We start from the raw sequence: 21653 nt of genomic DNA on the forward strand, positions 1-21653 counted from the left end.
ATGATTGTCTCCGCCTGAAGATGGTCTCCTTGGGCTTTTGCTGCAATGAGGCATGAGGAGCGACGACTTTGAAGTCGTGCGCATTTCTTGCATAAATAGGAACAAGATGAGGGTTGGGATCATAATCATATTTGTTGAAAGTTGTTGACAATGCATGGATAAACTTTAAGATTAACCATTTTAATGATCAAGTCACTATAAATCAAAACGTATTTTCGCATGCTATTTCTATTCCACTGAGGCAAAATCGTGCGAACCGTATCTTGACTGGATTTAATGCTCCTTATGGAATTTACGTTTGAGCCATTTCTGAATGATGAGTTACTTGAAAATGATGGTTGTGACGCTTATGAACTAGAATGGTCTCTTGTCGAGCCTGTTGGTATTAGGAAAAGTGGCTATGAGTTTCAAATCAAACCCTAACATTCGGCTCATTCAAATTTAAAAAACACGAAAACTGCACGCACCACCTTAAAATTTAAAAAACACGAAAACCGCACGCACCACCTTATAATTTAAGAAAACAGGAAAACCTAGTGGTACATCAAAAGTCTCGGTCTTGTTCCAACTATCACCAACAAGACACCATACCTCGATCGGTCGAAACTCACGGCCATCATTCCTGATAGCAACCAGTACACTAAGTGACCCTTTCCAGTTCATAAGGATCACCCACTCACGTTCACGTAACTTGTCATCCGGAAATGGCTCATATGTGAATTCCATGTTTTGAGCATTGAATCTGACCAAGATACGCCCCTTTCTTCTGCATTACCTCGTGGGAAACAACATACCATTATACATTCTCGTTCATAGTGACTTGATCATCGAAATGGGTAAATCTCAAACTTCATCCCTGCGTTGACAACTTTCCACAAATCTGACTTGGAGGAATAAACCTCAATCCCTACCATCGGCGTGTTCTTTTGTAAGCATGAAATGCGCACGACTTTAAAGTCATCACCCCTAGGCATTGCAGCAGAAGCCCAAGGCGACAAGCTTCATGCGAGGAGTATCATCCGGAACATACCACCCATACATGATATTAGGGCTCTTCATCCAATCGGCTATAAAATTGGGTAGGATTTAGGAAGAACCTTGAAGTTTTGTCAAAGGGTTCCAGATACTGGTTTGGCCATGCATTTTAAGCCATTGGATTCACTCATGAAGAGTAGGGATTTATCGGTTACGTTGGGATGACGGTCTATACTTGGACGTGTAAGGGAATGAGATTGAATGGTGGAGTACTAGTCTTGGAGAGAAGAACGTATTTTGTTTAAATCTTTGTCGGACATTAGGTTAGACCACTCCTTGCTCATTCCTTTGCAGAGCATGAGTTGTTTCACCCTTAGTCGGGACAAGATATCAATCTCAACATTGCAAGGAAGCTCAGTTGGCTGAGTTTCAGATGTTTGAAGATAACGTTCTGTCGTTATTTAGACTGCAAATGCTGATATTATGAAGTTTTTTAGTACTAAAAGGCTTGTGATGGAAAGAAAAGGATAACTGAGGTTAAATATCAATGATCTTAGAAAGAAAAATAGAGAGGAGGATTTGAGAGACAAAAGCTTTTGTCAGTAATTTTAATTACAAGTATTTATACTACTATGTCAGTGCAAATCTAGAAAACAATTAATAATAACCAAATGGAGTATGATTCTGTGGTTTGTAATTAAAATCTCCAAGATTTATCAATTCAGTATGTTGTATTAGCGAAAATGGTGTGATTTTATATTGTACATATTCACCCTACACTTATATATTGATTGTTGAAATAATTAGCAAGAAAATGTAACAATTAATTAAGTAATAATTTTAGAAAGTGTAATTTAATTTCATAGTAAGAAATTATAAAGTAATACATTAAACCAAATAATTAAATATGTTTATATTTCAATTTTCAAGGTAATATCGCTTTAAATCACTATATGTGCTCTATCAGTATATCATAAACAATTACAAATATTTAATTATTAATTGTTCATTTTGTATCAGAAATATTATGCATCCATTTTGAGAAGTATTATAGCATAAATCAAAACGACGTTATTATTGTGTCATGTAATTTCAAAATAAAGTGTAAATAGCTTTGAGTGAAGAATGCAAATTCATTCTATAAAAGCTAACAAAGCCACGATATTATCAATTTCTTCTAGAAATTCTTTGAAATACTTTCCTTTACACTCACTTTATCCTCTAGAAGTATCCCTATATATATATATACACTAAGTAGAGGGATGTATTCAAATCCTTTTCATATCTTTTTTTCCTTTTTCCTTCTTAATCCTAGTCTTACGATTTTGTCATCCGACGGTTAGATTAATGCCACGTGTCATTTAATAATGCACATTTTCATTCTAATAATGCACAGCGGCTAATAATGCAACATTATAGACTAATAATGCACATTTTCATTCTAATAATGCACAACGGCTAATAATGCAACATTATAGACTAATAATGCATTGATCACAACCATCCAATTTAAGGATCCAAGGCCTGAGATTAAGAAGGAAATAGGACACTTAGGGTGCAAAGGAGCCTAACACACCCCAGTAAATAGTAACAACGCCATAAATTTTTTTATATTTTTTTCACATAAATACGGAGACATATTTAATGGCATTTTGCCTCAATTAAATATCACCAAATTACGGATATAATAATAATAATAATAATAATAATAATAATAATAATAATAATAAATAGTAATAATAATAATAACATAATAATAATAATAAATAGTAGTAATAATAATAATAATAATAATAATAATAATAATAATAATAATAATAATATATCATCTCTGCAATAAGAATTTAAAATAATTTGTATTCTTGCTACTGCAGAAATCAAGCTCACGAGATTCATGTTTGCTTTAGCAACAAACTGTGTCTGGTAAAGAATGCACGTTATTTGATAAATTCAATTATGTTTTATATGATAAATACAAAATAAACCTACCGAACTTACGTTACAAATTGTAAAGTTGTTTTTGGTTGGTGAGAAAATGAAAAAAGGTCGTACAAAAATTTAAAGATAGGATCGTATACGTTTCACACGAGTATAATTTTCCGTTACAACTATGAACTGTATAATTAAAATAAATGTCATTTTTTAAATAGAGTTCGAATTTAAATTAATCTAGTCTCTCACCACTTGCTTCTCTAATTAGTGGCTTATTAATTTTTCATTTTAGTCCTTATTCTCGTGTTATTTATACTCTTTTTAAAATCTATTGACAATGAACTGAAATTGTAAAATAAACTTAAAATATAGAGTACTATCTTTTTTAATACTTGGAGATCATAATATGCCAATGAAAACTACAACACGACATTTTTTCCAAAACATCAATGACTCGTCTCTAATATAGTGTGTTGGTGAACAAATAAAATATTACTCCTATTAATTAATACTATTAATGTGCTGTCGTGTAGAGTGAGTTATACAAATAATAGAATTGTCTATGTATAATTTTATATCTTGCAAAATAAGAATTCAATTTGAAGAAAGACTCCGGGTTCAATCGTGATCTTTTTGTCATTTTTTTTCTTCGACATTTCTTGAGTTTATTTAGTCTTTAATAGTAGTAATTAATTTTTGGGTTAAGCAAATCTCCCAATTCAGTAGTTATATATAATAACAAAAATGTTTCATCCAAAGTCATGTAAATGAACGGTGGCGATATAAAAAATAAATAGCTAAAATAAAATATTAAAACATATAGTACTATAAAATGTATGTATGGAAGTTACTACTAGTAAAAACTAATATTATAAGTAATGTGTAATAGTACTCCATATTCTAGCGTTTAGTATAAATAATTTAAAAATACTCCATATTATAGTTAATACTGATGCACTAATAATTATACTAATAGGGCTACAAAATGAGAATTTCAATTATTGGTAAGACCATTATTGATAAATATATATAAATATACTAAAACGGTTACATAAATGATCGATATTTTTTGTACAAAAGTTTTTATGTATTGTCCGACAAGATTCAAATACTTAACTCACTCAAAATTCTTTTAAAACGAATAACATCCGTACAACGAATCCGAAGACAGTTAACAATAATGCACCCGTGATTCGATACGAGATTTATCTCCGTACATTAAGACTTTATATTAATTTTAGTCAACGACACGCAATATATATCGAAAAACTTTTTATCAACCCACCTATTTCACTTGACCTTAAAATTTCAAAACACCAAAACCTAAACTTGCAAATCTTACATTTAGAGGTAAAAAATACAAGGGTAAAAATGCAATTATCATAAAATTAGAAAATTAGCACCAAATATTGCAAATCTCGAAATAAATCCCAAATCCATTACTATTATATCATTTAAATCAATCTATTACTTTGTTAAAAATTAGAAAGTAGAAAATGTCCATTGTTTCAAAATTTAATTTATCAAAAATATCTTTACTCATCTTATTAAATGAGGATAATTCATAATTGAACATATATGTAGATCAGGTGTGAATCGTGTGATATGATTCATTAGATAAATCTCCAAATAAATCCCAAATCCATTACAATTATTTTATTTAAATCAATTTATTACTTTGATAAAAATTAGAAAGTAGAAAGTGTCCATTGTTTCAAAATTTAATTTATCAAAAATATTTTTACTCATCTTATTTAACTAGGATAATTCAGAATTGAATGTATATACAGATCATGTGTGAATCGTATGATATGATTCATTATATACCTAAAATATTCAAATTAACTTATCCAACTTAAATAAATATAAATTTAATTTAATTCCTATATTGGAGAATTCTAATTTTCTTTGCTACTATAAAAATAAAACGATAAATAAATGTAAAAAAAAAACAAACACAATCAATGAGTTTAGTTAAGAAATAGGAGTAGTATGGTTTAATAAGGCAAAGTCAAATTCTTGAAAAGTCCAATTGTAAAAAAAAAAAAAGAAAAGATAAAAGAAAGAAAACAGAGAAAATCCGCTTTTCTGTACAGCCCATTGGAATTGTATGGCCAGCCCCCGGTTTTCACTTCACTTCTTCCTCAAACTATCGATATATATATACCCCCATCACCCCACCCCACCTCCTCCAAACAATTTGATCTCCACCTATACACACAAGTATACATATATGCGTTACATTCCTGTCAATCTTTTCGTACAGGGACTGCTGGATGCATAGTTTTTCGTATCAGACCAGGAAATATCATATCACAACTCCAATTGTACCCAACGACTTCCTAAAAAAGCACGACCCTTTTCCATTTCCTTGATTTTGTTTCATCTTTTTTGGCACCCACCTCTTGGATTTCAGTGCTCTGTTTTCAAGATCGAGTCTTTAACCTGCATGAAAATGAGGATTGAGCCGAACGGGAGCGGCGGGAGGGGGAAGATGAGCAGTGAATCGAGGAAGGGGAAGCGGCGGCAGAAGAGGATTCCTGCTGTTCAGAAGCTTTATGACACTTGCAAGGAGATTTTTGCTGATTGTGGGCCTGGCATTGTTCCCTCGCCTGAGAATGTGGAGAAACTTGCTGCTGTTTTGGGTATTCAAAATTCAAATCAATCTTTTTTCATTTTTTTTATTGGGTTTCAAATTATTAATCTTGATTTTCTGCAGTTTCTGCTTAGGCATGGGATTTTGTCAATGTGAGACAATTTTCAGTGGTTTTGCAAGAATGGAAAATTTGCAAGAACACTTTTTTATTATTATTATTTAATTTGGTTGGTGAAGGCTATGAATGTAGTATGAAAACAAGGTGTACTTTTGTGATGGAATTGAATCATATGTTGTTGGAGGGTGGTGGTGTCTGAATTCTGTGATAATGACTCTCTGATTGGTTTTTCAATTTTTTTTGCATTTTTCTTGTGAAAATGGTGGATTCCGTAATTGTGGGATCAATTTACTTTTTTGCCATCTGCTTGGCGCTTGAAATTTATGCTACATAAGTGGTGCCATGTGCCTTGAAATTTGTGTGTTCAAATCTTTCTCGAACCATTAATGCAAATCCGAGGTTTAGTGACCCAAACACCATCAAGTATGTATCACCGCATGTGAAGCTTCATGTTCCCTGTTTTAGAAACAGGCTCTTGCATCACTATATTATTTTATTACCCTTTTGTGGTATTGAACTATTTTCTTGCATAAAATAAAATGTCAGGTTTTTCCAAAACCCCCCTTTGCTGATGCTTTGTGACTTGTCCACATCATGTTGTTGAGCTGCTGGGCTTTTGCTATTGCAATTCAGTTATGTAAAAAATGTGAACTTTATAAATCCACAACACATTTCAAAATTTATTCTTTCCTTGATGCAGTCGAATGGTTTTGTTTTTGCTATGTTTCTTTGTCAATACAGTTTGATAGTGTGATAGATGAGTTGTGGCTATAAAGAATTGTTGAGAATGTAGTTCCTATTTTGCCAAACTGCTAAGTTTATATCATATCCTCTGGTTTTGAATCTTTCTACCAAGTCTTAACGATTGTGTTTGATCCCTGCAGATGGAATGACTCAAGAAGATGTAGGCTTGCGGCCAAATATGCCGTGTTTCAGCAAGGATCGCGCGCCTATCATAACTTACATGCGCCTCCATGAATGCGACAAATTCTCAGTAAGTTTCTTGTTTTTTTGATGAAGAATCACTTTGTTGATTCTTGATTTCACCAGTGCACGTGATTTGAGTGAACCGTATTGCTTTGTTATTGCAGATTGGTATCTTCTGCTTGCCCCCGAAGACTGTCATTCCGCTTCACAACCATCCCGGAATGACAGTTTTCAGCAAGCTCCTGTTTGGCACGATGCATATTCGGTCCCTTGACTGGGCGGACAAGGCGGATGATTGCAAAACGATGAGTGCTGTGGATCCCAAAAGTATGTCCTTGTTGAAACTAAAGGCTTCTTTGTTGGTCCTACCTGTGAATTACATTTGTTCTTATGGAAGAAATAGGGGATTATGTTATCATAGCTATCCCTATTTGTGCTCATTTTTTTTTACTCTCTTAGTCCGTTTGTTTGCTCGTTCTAGTTGCTCTTTTAGCCCTTCCGATATCCCTATGTTATGTAGAAGTAGAACCACACCCTTGATCACAATCTTCCAATGTAGTTACAATTCAACTGCTGAGATTGTTAGACTTGTTTCGAACAGACCATAGTAAATAAAATAATTATGTGCAGTGTTTGATAGGTGAGATGACTAGGAGACCTTTCGTTGTAGACGAATCTTTGCATCCACAGCATAATAAGTGCAGTACTTATCTATCTCTTCCATTGCCTTCCATCCTCTGTGTTCACATTCTATCTTCTTGCAGACGACAACGGTCTATGTCTGGCTAAGGTGAAGGTGAATTCGGAGTTGACCCAACCTTGCAATACCTCCATTCTCTATCCAGCCGATGGGGGCAACATGCACCGGTTCACTGCCAAGACAGCGTGCGCTGTTCTCGACGTCCTTGGCCCTCCATACTGCGACCCCGAAGGCCGTCACTGTCAGTACTACCAAGAGCTGCCATTTCCCCAAATTTCAGGTACAAAAAAACCTTGTTTTCTTCAGTCACATGAAAGCTTCCAAAAATGATCCCTTTTGACATTAGATAGAATCTAGGAAACTTCCTCTTTGTTTCCATTCCTCCTAATCATATCCTAGTTGTGATTAACAAACCATAATTTGGGATTAAAATAACTCTAATTGAAGTGAATGCACTCTACATTTGTTTATACACACAATTTTGTGTCATGTATTGTACTAATAATTGGTCATTGTTTGATATACAGTCGGCGGTGACGTGTCGGTGGAGGCGGAGGAGGAGGAGGGGTTTGCATGGTTGAAGGAGATGGAAAAACCAGATGATCACGTGATTGTAGGAGTGGCCTATAATGGTCCTAAGATAGTGAGGAAGTGATGGTGGTTTAAATAAGGAAGTAAAAATCTAGTAGTATCTCCTTAAGGATATTTCCAAATGTAGTACACCTTTCTTGTCCATTTTTTGTCCCCTCTCTCCCTTCTCTCTCTCTCTTGAAAGGGGGTGTGTGTGAGATTTTATGTCGCCCCCTTTTTTTGGAAAGTTTTATGTAAATATTGGCAGAGAACTACAGAAGATGGAAACAGAGGTTTCTATATGCACATGAGAGAGTAATTTCTATGTGCATCAACAAAGAATTTGCCTTAATCTTTCACTTCATACTCCATGTTAGTGGTATATTATAGTTTTTGTGCAATTTTATCAAGTATTGATAAAATGTACGTATGAAATTCATCTAAACAAAAAATATTAATCAAGATTTATTGAATATCCAAATTTGTGTTGTAGGAAAGGAGGGTTTTATGTTGTGAGAAATAGAGAAATTGAATGGAGTAGTACTTATATCATTTCCTAATTTTCGACGAAATCGTATTAGCATAAAGTAAAACTTAACTTTCGAAGCTCTTTATTTTTCGATTTCGAATATTAATATGGATTAAAGACAATCTTATTTTTATATATTCACTTACATGCTTCCAAATTCTAGAATTTGTAGAAAAATTGGGTTTTCCTTGTGAAACAATTTTATAATACAAATATTCTCCAATCTAAGAACTGAAGTATAATGTATGATATGTAATACTTGTAATTTAAGAAAAATGATGGTTCCAATTTATCTCATAATAATCCCAACCTCGATCTATTAATTAGAAGGAAAATATATTACCAATTCAGTTGTGTTTCGTTATCATGAAATAATTGTAATTAGTTCAATGTTGTGATACAAATATAAGAAGGGACATAGGAGAGGCTAGAGAAGGGACGGTGGCACGATATAATTTTAGTTTTTTCTTACTTTTATTTAGAAAATAAGTTTTATCTACAAATTTAGAAAAAACTTAAATTCATATATTTCTAAAAAAATTTCATGTAATTCTGACTATGATTAAAAGTAGTGTGTTCACAGACAATTATTCAATGATATTATGATAATTTTGTTTTTTGCTATGATTGAATTTGACTTAATAAGATTTTTGGAAACGACAATTCAACATCAAACATATTTTATAATCATTTAAAACACTCAAACAATAGTACTAATAATAATATAAACAAAAGGGTAATTGACACGTCAAAATATCTAATCATGACTTTAGAAATCCTTTATTGGAATCCTTTATTGGAGTGTACATAAATAGTCCTATATGAACTCCTCTTGATGCAGAATTGAAAATTGTGGAAGTCATGTCATAAATGGTCTCTACTGTCAATTAAATTTGAGTTCCCACTGATAGACAAAACTAGGGGTGGCAAATCGTGCGTGTCGGGTCGTTATCGTGTCGACACGATAACAACAAACACGAACACGACCCGTTAATAAAACCTCAAACACGAACACGAACACGACCCGCTACCCTCAGACACGAACACGACACGGACACGACACGAACCCATTAACGACACGAACCGTTTCGGGTCAACACGACACGAACACGACACGAACCCATTAATGACACGAAAATAAGTATTGAAAAATGAAATAATAAGAATAATAATATTAAAATATTATGTGTTAATAAGAATAATAATATTAAAATATTATGTGTTAACGGATAACACGAACACGACACGAACACGCATTATTAGCGGATAACACGAACCCGACACGAACACGACACGAACACGGCACGAAATTTTCGTGTCCTTAATGGGTCGACCCGATAAGGACACGAACACGATAAGCTCTGACCCAAACTCATTAATTTCGTGCCGGTTCGTGTCGTGTCAAAAATTGCCAGCACTAGACAAAACGTGTCACAATACACATCGGTGATTAAATGTTTCACTATCTACATGATGTTGTAATAAATTCTGAAATTTAAATCCCTTTATTATAACTTAATTTACATTGGCTAGGCTTCAATAATGACTAGTTCTGACATTTATATATGACTACTAGCTCAAGTTTATATATATGAAAGTTATTTTTTTATTACATGTGAAAGTTATTTAAAAATATGATAGGCAGGTTGTGTCTCCATCATGGTGGCTTGATATAATAAAAGATAGTCATAAATAAGCTTAGTACTGTAAAATTTATTAAATTAATTAAATTAGTACACGATTTAAGATTGCTGCCACCGCTTATATATCACATTTCAAAGTCAATGCTCGTAATCAGTCTGTATTAAATAAATTAACACCCTTTATTTTTACCAAACACATTTCATGCTTCCAATTAGTATTAGATTAAATATATTAAGTACTAACATAATATTGCTTGATCAAGTACGACCCAAATCTCAACTTTCAAAAATTGAGCAGTTGCAATTACAACTAATATTTTAAACCCAACATGGCCTCATAGTCTCCATGTAGTTTATCATCATTAGTCAAATACAACTTATTTTATTAAATGAACTCGATCTTTTTCTTAATTTTCAAACAACCAAAATTTTCTTCTTGATGCAATAATATGCAATTATTACTTTAGTGGTAAGAACTCGAAAATGGACCATTCTATCTATTTTATCAATGAACTATATATGGATAATCACTCCATAATCTTACTTGATGTTGACATTATAGAAATTCTTAGTCTTTGTAGTTGTTAGCCAAACAGTGAAAAAAGAAGAATTAATTTTTGAATATTCTCCGTAAAGCTGCCAATATTTTTATTTCACAGTTTTTATCACTTTTATTGTGTCTAGCTGTTAAGTACGAAGTCTGAAAGAAAGTGAATCAGTCCATGATCATGTACAATTGGTGTCACATGTTTATATACATTTGTAAACTTCCGAACATATATTTTAGGACCAACATGGTTCCTATTGTTACTAGGATGAATAGGGCTCATCGCGTAGATACATATTTATTAACTGAACGTATATGTGACGATCAATCTTCAATAAATCCCCCCCACACCACACACACTTAAATACTGTACGTGTTATACAATATGGGGTCGTCCAAGTGCACGTTTACTTACGACCAAATGTTATGTTTAATCTTATATTTTTTCAATTGTCTTTTTCTCAAAAATTTGGTCATGACAATGTATTTTGACCTGTCTCTACAATACTAAAATTATAACCCTATTTTGACTTATCCAATATTGCAGCGAATCAAACGCCATCTATATACTATAAACTTAGCCACATTTTCAGCCCAACTCCCAAGAAAAGTGCTGACTAAAAACGAAAGAAACGTTTACCTCTGTAGCCGACGATCATGTGAATCCTTCAAAGACATATTGCACTAAACTAGAATTTCAAAACCACAAATAATACACAAAATTAATGATTAAAATATAAAACGACTAAGACCACCGTATTATCCGTTGTCTTCAAAGTCCACAAACCCCATCTGTCTCTACCCTTAATTTATTTTCCAAGTCCAATATTCCTCCATAATTTAACCTTAACTTGCAACAAAATGATCCTTAAATTTCAACTCTCATTAAAAAAACCATTTAAAAACATGCATGAGCTACGCGGGCAGTTGACATTTCGAAGTCTCTGGCTGCAGATGTGGACTCAGATTTAATCATCAAATTAAATAGTATTTTGTGATAAAGACTTGTTATATAAGTCATTGTTACATTACAATTTCTTATTAGGTTGTTTAGAAACTGAGATTTGCTCTCACTAATGGAGGATTTGAGGTGTAAAGTTGTTGGGATGAGAGAAGAAAATATGAGGTTGAAAACCCTACTGCAGAAGATCGAGGTGGATTACAAGGATCTGCAAAGGAAAGTGAGTGATTTTCAGCAAAATTTTAAGAAAAATGGGACTGATTTGGATCCAAAAATTGGAGATGAAGGAGATCAAGAGCTGGTGTCTCTTCGACTTGGGACAAGTGATCATTCCACGGAGCGAAACGATGTCGTTAAGATGGGATCGGAGGGGGAGGCGGTGGCGGTGGCGGCGAGAAATGGGGATGGTGAGATTTCTCATACGAGTGGGAAGAGAACAAGGGTTTGTGTAAGAGCAAGATGCGATACGCCAACGGTATGTATTTCAGTCACATAATCTTTTTTTTTTATTTATATATTATTGATTTTAGTGTTTTTATTTTTTGATATGAGTATGCTGGGATTGTTGTAGATGAATGATGGGTGTCAATGGAGAAAATATGGGCAGAAAATAGCCAAGGGGAATCCGTGTCCGCGGGCTTATTATCGTTGCACCATCTCTCCAACGTGTCCCGTTAGAAAACAGGTACTCGCGAAAACTTGTTTGGCATATTTTTCGATAAAGTAAAAGGCTCAAACCGACGATCGGTAACAAATAACAACAGATTCAAGCCAAAATGAAAATAACATCGATAGTTTGGTATGTTAAGATCCAACAAATTGTAATTGAATTTTGAATCACCAATTCTTTCTCCTTTTGATTTTGTAGGACCTAGCTAGAGAAATCAAACAATCACATTATTTGTTGAATTCTAATGATTACTTTGATTGGATTAGCAATTTTATTTAATGAAATTTCCATTTTAATGATTAATTATATTGAATGTAACAAATTTTAGTAGCTGAGATGAAATTGATGATCTTTAATCTCCCTCCATTATTTATAATTTTCAGGTGCAAAGATTTATAGAAGACACATCAATCTTGATCACAACCTACGAAGGCACCCACAACCACCCCCTCCCCCTCTCCGCCACCGCGATGGCATCCACCACCTCTGCGGCCGCCTCCATGCTCCTCTCAGGCTCCTCCGCCTCTCAGCCGTCAGCATCTTTCAATCTGTACGGACAGCCTCAGCCCTACCTCATCTCCAACTCCTCATCAAACACCTCTCCCACCATAACCCTAGACCTCATCACCAATCCATCAACCTCAAACACTCCTTTCAACCTATATCCCTCCGCCTCTCCGGCCAACCCTAGATTCCCCACCACAAACCTAAGCTTCTCGACCGTCGATTCCAACACCCTTCCCGCCTCTTGGGGCGGTGGCTACCATCCTTTGCTGCAACAAAAAATGTTTGAGCCGCCCTACTTTGGAAACCCTAACCAGGTCCCCTCTCAGCAGGCTCTAACGGAGACGCTGACGAAGGTGATCTCGTCTGATCCAAGTTTCCGGTCTACCATCGCAGGCGTGATCTCGACCATGGTGGCCAACGGCGGTGTTGGGAAGATGGGCGGCGAGATAAAGGGCGAGAATTTGGCGGCTGCTGATTCGAGTACTCTTTCTTGAAAAGGGTTGGTGTTTGATGTGGAAAATGAATGAATAAATCGAAGTGCTAGGGTTAATGTCAATATTTGGGATGATTTTAGCTTTGTTCAAGATCAGTGAGCATGATGCATGGGGGTTTTTGATCATTTTTTGTTATATGATGTACAAAACAATTCTCCACTTTTGTTCCGATGAAATAAAGTAAATCTGCTGATAATTTACACCAAATATTATTATTTCGGACTGGAAAATATTTGGAGTGGATTATCAGCATAGTTGTCACTTAATAAGGTTTACTGACATCAAAAAAATCTTGAATTATTAGAATCTTATGTCACTACAAATTGACATTATGTATATTAGACCAACCAAACATGGTCTAATTACTAGATTATAGAAATGAAGTACAGATTTATTTAATCCCAAAAATTTCCAACAAAAAGACCTCCTCTTAAGGAATATGAGTATTGTACTACCATTTGCTTCACAGCAGTAAAGACTCTATTTTTTCCGTCTTGATCATGCATTATCTGCCTATAAACATCTTCTCATAAAGTAAAAAATAGGTCAGTTGTAATTATAGCATTTCATGAACCCTTTAATAGCTCATGAAAAGCCTCCTGGGGTATATCAACAGAGCCGACACGTTTCATTCGCTTCTTTCCTTCCTTTTGCTTTTCCAAAAGTTTCTTCTTCCGGGTGGCATCGCCTCCGTAGCATTTAGCAAGAACATTCTTCCTCATGGCCGAGACCCTGAAAGTTGTAACCATAATGTGGAATTGGACGTCAGGATATCCCAAAGATGCGCTTGCACCATAGTTTAATGTAACAATGCTGTAACAAACGCCAGATAATGTAAGAGATTTGTGATCATGTCGGGTTGCAGAAGATACTTACGTCTCCCGTGCAATAATCTTTTGTCCGATAGCAGCTTGTATGGTTATCTCAAACATTTGCCTGCTCAATGTAGTTATAGTATCAATATAGTCTGCAGACGAGAATGAAACATAAATTGTGGAACTTGAAACTAAATCAATGTACCTGTCGATGAACTTCTTCAGCTTCTCCACAAGTTCACGACCTACACGCTGTGCCTTCGATCTATGGACTATAGTTGCCATAGCATCAACTGGTTGTCCATTTAATAGTATATCAAGTTTCACTAAATCTGCAGCCTGATAACTATTAAGAACACATTTACAATACACCACATCAGTTGCTGATATTCAACACCATGAAAATATATGTGCGTGGAGAACGGGATGATGACAATCTTACTCTGCTTCCTCATAATCAAAAGACGCATATCCAGAAGTTAAACTCTTCAATTCATTGTAAAAGTCAACGACAATTTCCCTTAACGGTAACCGATACTTCATCAGTGCTCTTTGACTGCACGTGGTGGAGGCAACCATAAATAACCAGAAGAGCAATAGATAACATTGAGATTAACAAATTGGGGTGGGAGTACAACTGATATTATTATTGGATTTACTACATGACCAGCTGATGGATTATTATCATTGGATATTATTATAGCTGATGGAACATGCTATATTAATCAAACAATGCTGATCCACCTCAGAGTTGAACTGTCATGATGCATATAATTCATATAAAAATGCAACATTTTTAGCAAGAATCTATCCCAACATTAGGAAATGCCCCACTGAGTCAGGACATTAAGTCCCAAAGAACTCAGCCTCATTCAGATTGGCATAATAAATATTTACCAAAATACTTTCTGATGCCTCTATACTATTTTCTGAAAGACAGCCTATAGAGGGTAATTCCATTCTACCATAGGAATCACCAAGAATAATGGAGGTAACTCCAAGCAACTCTTAAGAACATCAGAATTCGCCAAACAGTAACAAAATATCATTAATGAATTTGTCTGGTTAGGACTCAAAGAAGAACTACATTGTTAAACTAGTAGGCATTTGTTGGTAGTAGTCACCTGTCAATGAAGGAGTACTCCAACTGCTCACCTCGCCTTTCAGAACAAAGGGTGATAATGGCTCCCACATACCTTAAAGTAAAACATTGAGAGTAGCACATGTTAAATGTTTTCCATTTCATAAACTGGTCAAGCTTGAGGTCAATATGGAATCTTAGACATAGAAAGATAGATCCATAGGAACTTATAGAGCTTGAGAGCTTACTCACTAGGAATTATAATAGTTGCTATTACAGTGGGTTCCCAACACGTTGTTACCCGCATTTTAGGATTTGAGGGCAACATAGCAGGATTCTGGACTTGTAATTTGCTATTAGAAACAGGTAGAACCATCAGTCGTTATTCAAGATTAAAGAAATTATAAACTATGTTAGTGAAAATGAGTCGCACACCTTCCATCAGAATACTCAAATATATATGGCACAGTGGGAACAGTTGAAATCACATGAGCTCCATGTTCCTATTCAATAGAACTTAGTTAAATATAAATAAACAGATGATCATGATCTAGAAACCATTTACTATACTTAGTTACTGCACGATAACTATTGTATCCTTTGTGCATAACAATTAAGCAGGCACTTTTATAAATCAGGAAATGAAGACATTGCTTTGGTTGTAGCAGAATAAAGTATCATAAGTGAAAGCACATGCAATGTGTTAGATAGTAAAGGTTTTATTTCTTAGCTTGAATTGAACATCAATCAGAAGGCATAAAACATAAAAATTGAAATCTCATTAGTTTACTTCTGAAGCATGCAGATGCAATTGCAGAGGGAAACAGAATATACCTGCTCAAGCCGTTGATGAAAGACATCCATGTGAAGTAAGCCCAAGAAACCACATCTGTTGGAGACTAGAATCATCAAATGGAAAAATATTGTCTTTTAGCAATAACTGCAGCTTATCCTCACCTGAAGCCCAAGCCAAGTGCTGAACTACTCTCTTTTGTAACAGATACACTGGCATCGTTGCAAGTCAGTCTTTCAATGGCATGACTAAGTGCTTCAAAATCTGATCCATCTGCTGGATATAGACCCGAAAATACCATATGTTTTACCGGCTTGAAACCTTTCAATGTCAGGAAGCAAAGAAAACATAAGACAAATACACTTGATGATGGTAGATAATATTATAATCATAGAAGCAAGGCATCCGATGTAGCTAAATCAAAACTAATTCACCAGCAGCATATAATCATAATTTATTTAACATTGGCGTGGAAAAGCTACCTGGAAGTGGCTCTACAGTGCATTTAGTCTGATAAAGAGTATCTCCAACTCGTGCCTCTTGAGTTGACCGCATACCACTAACAACATATCCCACTTGCCCTGTTAAAAGGATTCCTGTCTGAGTGAGTTCAGGGTGCATGATCCCAACGTCAGAAACTTCATAAGATTGGCCTGTTGCAGCAGAGGAAATCTTATCACCCTTCCTCAAAGTCCCATCAACAACAGCAACATGGCAAATAACTCCTCTATATTCATCATAGTAAGAGTCCAGTAAAAGCATGCGTAGAGGTGAAGTGCTCTTTCCAGGAGGAGGAGGTATTCGCTCTATCACAGCAGGAAGGACTTGCGCGAGACCTTGACCTGTCTTTGCTGATGTTAATAGAGCTTGACTCGGATCAAGATCAAAAATAGACTTCAGCTGCTCTTTAATTCGATCTGGGTCAGCTGTTGGCTGATCGATTTTATTAATAACAGGAATTACAGTGAGGTTTGCTTCAAATGCAAGATAAAAATTTGCAACTGTTTGTGCCTGGACACCTTGAGCTGCATCAACAACAAGGAGGACGCCCTGGCATGCTGCCAAAGATCTTGACACTTCATAGCTAAAATCCACGTGTCCAGGTGTATCGATCAGGTTTAGCAAAAAATTTGCATCTGTTCCAAGGTAATTGTGCCTATGAAACATAGTCGCTGTCTGGGCCTTAACGGTTATTCCACGTTCTCTCTCTACCTAGGACGAACAAATTGTATAATGAAATAAGTTGTGGAAAAACAAAACATAATCTTTTCCCAAAATCATCAACATGGAAATCCATTGCATGCTCCTCAACTAACTAGAAGGTTAAAACATTTTATCACATCTGTAGTGAGTTTAAGGTAAACCTATAAACATAGTAAAGTGCCTCGAAAACAGTCCTCAAAATTCAACCCATTGAATATAAAAGGAAAACCATTCCCATCTAAATTCCTAATCTTTACAAAGAACAATAATCATCTACAGTATGAAAACCAACATTCCCAAATCATTTCCATCATTGCTTCAGCAAAACCGCCTCTCCAATCACACACATAATACGCTTTATTCCAACTGATGGACCGAAAATCCACAACGTAGGGCAATGCAATTCAGGAGATCAAAATAAGGCACTTAATCTATTCAATCAAATAAAAACCTGTAATTTATCTAAATACTGAGGCTGCCCATGACCCTTCCTAATAGTTGCCGTGAGCTCCAGAAGCCTGTCGGCGAGCGTCGATTTTCCATGGTCAACATGGGCAATTATCGAGAAGTTGCGAATTCTGTCGGATGGGAACTGATTTAAGTCTATGCTCGGATCTTCCCTAAATTGCGACGCGAAAAATTGACATTGCGTCCAGCCGAATATTGGATTCAAATATGCAGCTGTGTCGAATCTAAGGGGCTTCGTGTTAATATGGAGTAGATTGAACGGAACCCTATGCGATTTTAGAGATTTTGAAGCTCTGTACAGAGAAGCCATTTTTTGGGGGAAATTAGGCCAGGGGGTGAGGGTTTAAAATTAGGGTTTATATTTCTTACTCAATTTGGGTGATAAGTCGTTGTTGTTAAGCCAAAATCGCTTTATAATTGGCGGAAATCGTGGTTTGCATTTGGAGCTTCACCAGCATAGATATTGATTAAAGTTTTTAGAAATTCTATTTTAGTTTGAGGATTTTATAAGCTCATCTTTCAGTAACATGAAATTGGTGGTGGAAATGTGTAGTTGTATCCGATTTAATGTAATGTTCATATGATTAACATTATATTTTAACAAAGAAAACAATAATGTAGTTCAATTGCTTAAAATATGAATCGGATGATTGATCACCCGAATTATAGTCAACCTTTTTTAGTTTAACTACAGGTATTCCTAACTCGAACTCGCTTTTAGCAAAATCTAACTAATTCTTTATTGACCAAGTATCTGGATCAATGCCAAAAGTCTCCCGGCGAACGGAGAGGTATGAACCCGTGACCTCAATGTAGTCGGCCTTTAATGAATCATAAATCAGGATTTTCAAATGCAGTGAGGTATATGGACCTATATGGAAATGAGAATTTGGTATTAATAAAGTGCTAGCTTATTTGTAGCTTTAGATGTAGTTATTTTTATCTAGTAACAATAATAGTACCTTTTTCACTTATCGAAATAACTAATCCTATATATCTCAAATTCTCCATTATTAGACGTTGTTGTGTAAAAAAAGTTTCTCTCGATTAATTGGCCATTAAATTTGAGTAAACTTTTTTTTTTCTTTTGTGGGTTGGGTAGTTGAGACTTTAGGATAACACTCCACTTGTTTAAATTTATAGATACTTGTTTCGTGTAAGAATTATTAGTTGGTACTATAACCCATCTTCAGTTTAGTGATGTCCATATTAACTAATGGGTCTTTTTTTATCATTAAGAATTAAAGATACAATGAATCACAAATATAGAACAAACATCAAGAGAGAGAGAGGACCGTTGCACTTGCATATATAAATTCAACCAAATATCCTTGTAGAAGCTTAGACAAACTAAACCACATACTTGGGTGGACAAAAGCTTGAAAAGGTTGTTCCTCTAATCATTAGCTTAAGATTTTTAATATCAATAATTATTGAGTTAGCTCCAACAACTCCTTCTTATCTTCACCTCTGCTTTGTTTCAAATCAGTAATCAATAGAGTTTATTAGTGCTAGCCTGTCCATTTCATGCACAAATAGAATCTTAACCATCAAAATTTATCACTACTTCCCTTTATTTAATCCAATAAATTTATTACCCTTTTTTTGGCTTATGACAGAAAGAGTGTGCATTAAACTTTATTTCAATTTCATTTATATATAACCTAAAATGCCTAATTCCTTACTGTATATTGATTAGGTTCGCACATGCGGTTTAATGTGAAATAATATGCATTAATATAGCACCAATGAACATTAAAGTCGATTCCATAGAATGCTCATTGCGCCGCTGTCTTTAATCATTGGATTTTGGATCTCATATTTTGATTTGGGATCTAAGTTTAAGAATAAGGCATTTGAATCTTAACAATATAAGGTACTCCTATAAGAAAATATAAGGCAATTAACTATTGTATATTATTAAGATTGCGTAAAGTAGTCTGATTATAACTGATAAGTCGACTTAACTAAATAATCAAACAGGTATGAGCCAGGATTCAGAATCGGAAGAAAAATATGTCGGGAACCGGCCGGTTTATTGCTTGAAATGCAATTGTCTTGTTGTAGTTAGTAGGCGGGCCACGGTAATGACCCATTACTAATGGGAAGTGGTTACAACTAGAGAAAAGGGGCCTATATGTTTTAAATTACTTGTAGTAACTAAAAAAATCGGTTAATTTTGTTACGTCGGTATCGATCCGTTGCTGGTGATTATCGGTAATCGATCTCGCACCCAATCCAAAACTAATAATTAACTCTAGATATTGATAATTGATAATCGAACTACCGATTAACCAGCTCTATATGAGATGGTGATCTAAGGAATTTGTGACAAGAAAACACTGATCAATTATTAGTTAGTATCGATAACCAATCTCAGATGCAACCCAAAGTCGATACCAATTTCAATAACTAGTAATTTCGGATACTAGTTGACTGATAATCGAAAATATCAGTTAACTAGTTCTACATGGGATATTTATCCAAAAAAATTATGGGGAAAATGAATAATTTATGTAAAAGTGTGTTGTCGTGACTCATGAGATGCTTGTGTCGGTGGGGTTGAAAGTTTGATGCACACACTTCCAACGCTAAGCTTGGGCCTCCTTTATAAATAACTAGACATATAGTATAGTTTTTTCATGATGTTGAGTTGTTTTTTTTGTTACATGATGTTGAGTTGTTCTTGACTTCTTATTCACTAAATCCTATATTCACCTTTTTGATTTTTTTTGCCCCATGTATTTATATATAAAAATTTGCATATTCGTTGATTCTCTATTATTTGTATATGTTTCTACATGATACCTTAATTCCTTCAATATGAAATCCCAATACATACTTTATACTATTATACACTATTTATACACACACATATATACAATGTGTGTATATACATGTTTAATCATATAGTATCCAAACCTTAGGTAGTAGTAGTATGCAGTAATATCTAAGTTCATGCATCCATCTCATGATAGATCTTATGGTCTAGTTAATTGTTCCTTTAATTTGATTTAGAGTTTGGACAACTTGGTTACTGGGTTCGTTGACGTGATTATGGCAGAAAAATTTAGGAGACGTAAAACTTCGAATACACTTAGTATTTTCATACAAAAACTGTAAATTTAGTGGATAGATCTAACAATTTTCACAACCAGAAAGTTTTGAACACACGTTATTAGTGTATGTTAATTGATGTGATTAACAATTAATCAAAGATAGCGTATGAAGCGGACGAAGGAGCTGCTCAAAATTAGTTAGTACAGTGATGAGCATGCACTCCAAAAGAAGTAGGCCATCATCAAAATATTCTATCCCCAAATATTAATCAAATATCATTAACAAAATAGTAAAACATATCCTGTTTTACCTTGGTTATTATAAAATTCTGTCCAATTTGGTCTAAAGTTAATGCTACAAATTTTGAGTTCAATTTTTTGCTTCAGTTTTAAAATTGTGTGGAAAACCGAAAAAACCAAAGCGTGCCACTATTTTTTCGTATCAGGCATTATCGCATTAACTGAACCGAGCCAAAAATTTCAATTATTTTGGTTTTCTAGTGTTTATGACTATTTTTTATCCTACTACGAAAATCTAAAAGTTATTGGAATGAATAATTTTTTAGAAAAAACAATAATCTCAAGCAAATTGACCAATTTACGATTTGTGATAAGGTGGGGGTCTGAAATAATTATTACTTGGTAGTTTGGTTCAACCAACAATTGATGAAACATATTTGTGCAAAGAGCCATCCATCCCATAATTAAAAATCATGATCGAGTCAAAGGTGGTAACATTTGTTTTTGCATATTGATTAAAAAGAGATGCGCATGAATCATAATCATTAGTTTAATAGATATCCACTTAATCTCACATGAAAAACAATACGAAAATAAATAAAGAACCATTAGTAAAAAAATTCATTAAAAAAGAAAAAATCTCAATAGGGAAAACGGGTAAAAAATTGTTGGGACCAAATTTAGTGATTTCTTACAACACAAGTAATTGTATATGAGACGATGTATATTAATACCGATAAAAACGATTTAAATCCGATGAAAAAGTACAATTTGTATTTATGGAATAATTAAATAAATGGGGCAAACTCAACAAATTTAGTTAGC

The 21653-nt window shown here is 34.4% G+C and overlaps 3 protein-coding genes across 4 annotated transcripts; 2 read left to right on the forward strand and 1 right to left on the reverse strand.

Moving 5' to 3' along the window:
* The first annotated feature begins 5091 nt into the window (after window positions 1–5091).
* Window positions 5092–8177, forward strand: LOC125198603 (plant cysteine oxidase 1-like). Its single transcript, XM_048096925.1, has 5 exons — window positions 5092–5552; window positions 6506–6615; window positions 6713–6875; window positions 7313–7528; window positions 7776–8177. Exons 1-5 carry the CDS (start codon window positions 5357–5359, stop codon window positions 7901–7903), a joined length of 813 nt encoding a protein of 270 aa, XP_047952882.1. The 5' UTR covers window positions 5092–5356; the 3' UTR covers window positions 7904–8177.
* Window positions 8178–11598: 3421 nt separating this feature from the next.
* LOC125198627 (probable WRKY transcription factor 72) lies at window positions 11599–13304 on the forward strand. Its single transcript, XM_048096950.1, has 3 exons — window positions 11599–11973; window positions 12070–12183; window positions 12552–13304. The coding sequence occupies exons 1-3, from the start codon at window positions 11614–11616 to the stop codon at window positions 13167–13169; spliced, it is 1092 nt and encodes a 363-aa protein (XP_047952907.1). The 5' UTR covers window positions 11599–11613; the 3' UTR covers window positions 13170–13304.
* A 240-nt stretch (window positions 13305–13544) lies between these two features.
* LOC125198626 (translation factor GUF1 homolog, mitochondrial-like) lies at window positions 13545–17891 on the reverse strand. 2 transcript variants are annotated; one of them, XM_048096949.1, is made up of 12 exons: window positions 17513–17889; window positions 16878–17070; window positions 16341–16511; window positions 16023–16179; window positions 15900–15954; window positions 15501–15568; window positions 15314–15418; window positions 15109–15180; window positions 14427–14540; window positions 14190–14330; window positions 14046–14105; window positions 13545–13901 (listed from the first exon to the last, which is right to left on the reverse strand). In XM_048096949.1, the coding sequence occupies exons 1-12, from the start codon at window positions 17837–17839 to the stop codon at window positions 13736–13738; spliced, it is 1629 nt and encodes a 542-aa protein (XP_047952906.1). In that variant the 5' UTR covers window positions 17840–17889; the 3' UTR covers window positions 13545–13735. The 2 variants fall into 2 exon arrangements, with proteins under 2 accessions (XP_047952906.1, XP_047952905.1); XM_048096948.1 differs by having other exon boundaries at window positions 16341–17070; window positions 17513–17891.
* Between the last annotated feature and the right edge of the window lie 3762 nt (window positions 17892–21653).

Source organism: Salvia hispanica, unplaced genomic scaffold, assembly GCF_023119035.1.
Source record: "Salvia hispanica cultivar TCC Black 2014 unplaced genomic scaffold, UniMelb_Shisp_WGS_1.0 HiC_scaffold_169, whole genome shotgun sequence".
Lineage (NCBI taxonomy): Eukaryota > Viridiplantae > Streptophyta > Magnoliopsida > Lamiales > Lamiaceae > Salvia > Salvia hispanica.

What these genes read in the sequence shown, in the direction of transcription:
- LOC125198603 (XM_048096925.1), top strand. Translation starts at nt 5,357, where the DNA reads ATGAAAATGAGGATTGAGCCGAACGGGAGCGGCGGGAGGGGGAAGATG. An exon ending in GAAACTTGCTGCTGTTTTGG is followed by an intron (nt 5,553 to 6,505) that starts GTATTCAAAATT and finishes TGATCCCTGCAG; the next exon opens with ATGGAATGACTCAAGAAGAT. An exon ending in GAGTGCTGTGGATCCCAAAA is followed by an intron (nt 6,876 to 7,312) that starts GTATGTCCTTGT and finishes ATCTTCTTGCAG; the next exon opens with ACGACAACGGTCTATGTCTG.
- LOC125198627 (XM_048096950.1), top strand. Translation starts at nt 11,614, where the DNA reads ATGGAGGATTTGAGGTGTAAAGTTGTTGGGATGAGAGAAGAAAATATG. An exon ending in CAAGATGCGATACGCCAACG is followed by an intron (nt 11,974 to 12,069) that starts GTATGTATTTCA and finishes GGATTGTTGTAG; the next exon opens with ATGAATGATGGGTGTCAATG. An exon ending in CGTGTCCCGTTAGAAAACAG is followed by an intron (nt 12,184 to 12,551) that starts GTACTCGCGAAA and finishes TATAATTTTCAG; the next exon opens with GTGCAAAGATTTATAGAAGA.
- LOC125198626 (XM_048096948.1), bottom strand. Translation starts at nt 17,839, where the DNA reads ATGGCTTCTCTGTACAGAGCTTCAAAATCTCTAAAATCGCATAGGGTT. An exon ending in GCACTTGGCTTGGGCTTCAG is followed by an intron (nt 15,955 to 16,022) that starts GTGAGGATAAGC and finishes AGTCTCCAACAG; the next exon opens with ATGTGGTTTCTTGGGCTTAC. An exon ending in TTCATCAACGGCTTGAGCAG is followed by an intron (nt 15,569 to 15,899) that starts GTATATTCTGTT and finishes TCTATTGAATAG; the next exon opens with GAACATGGAGCTCATGTGAT.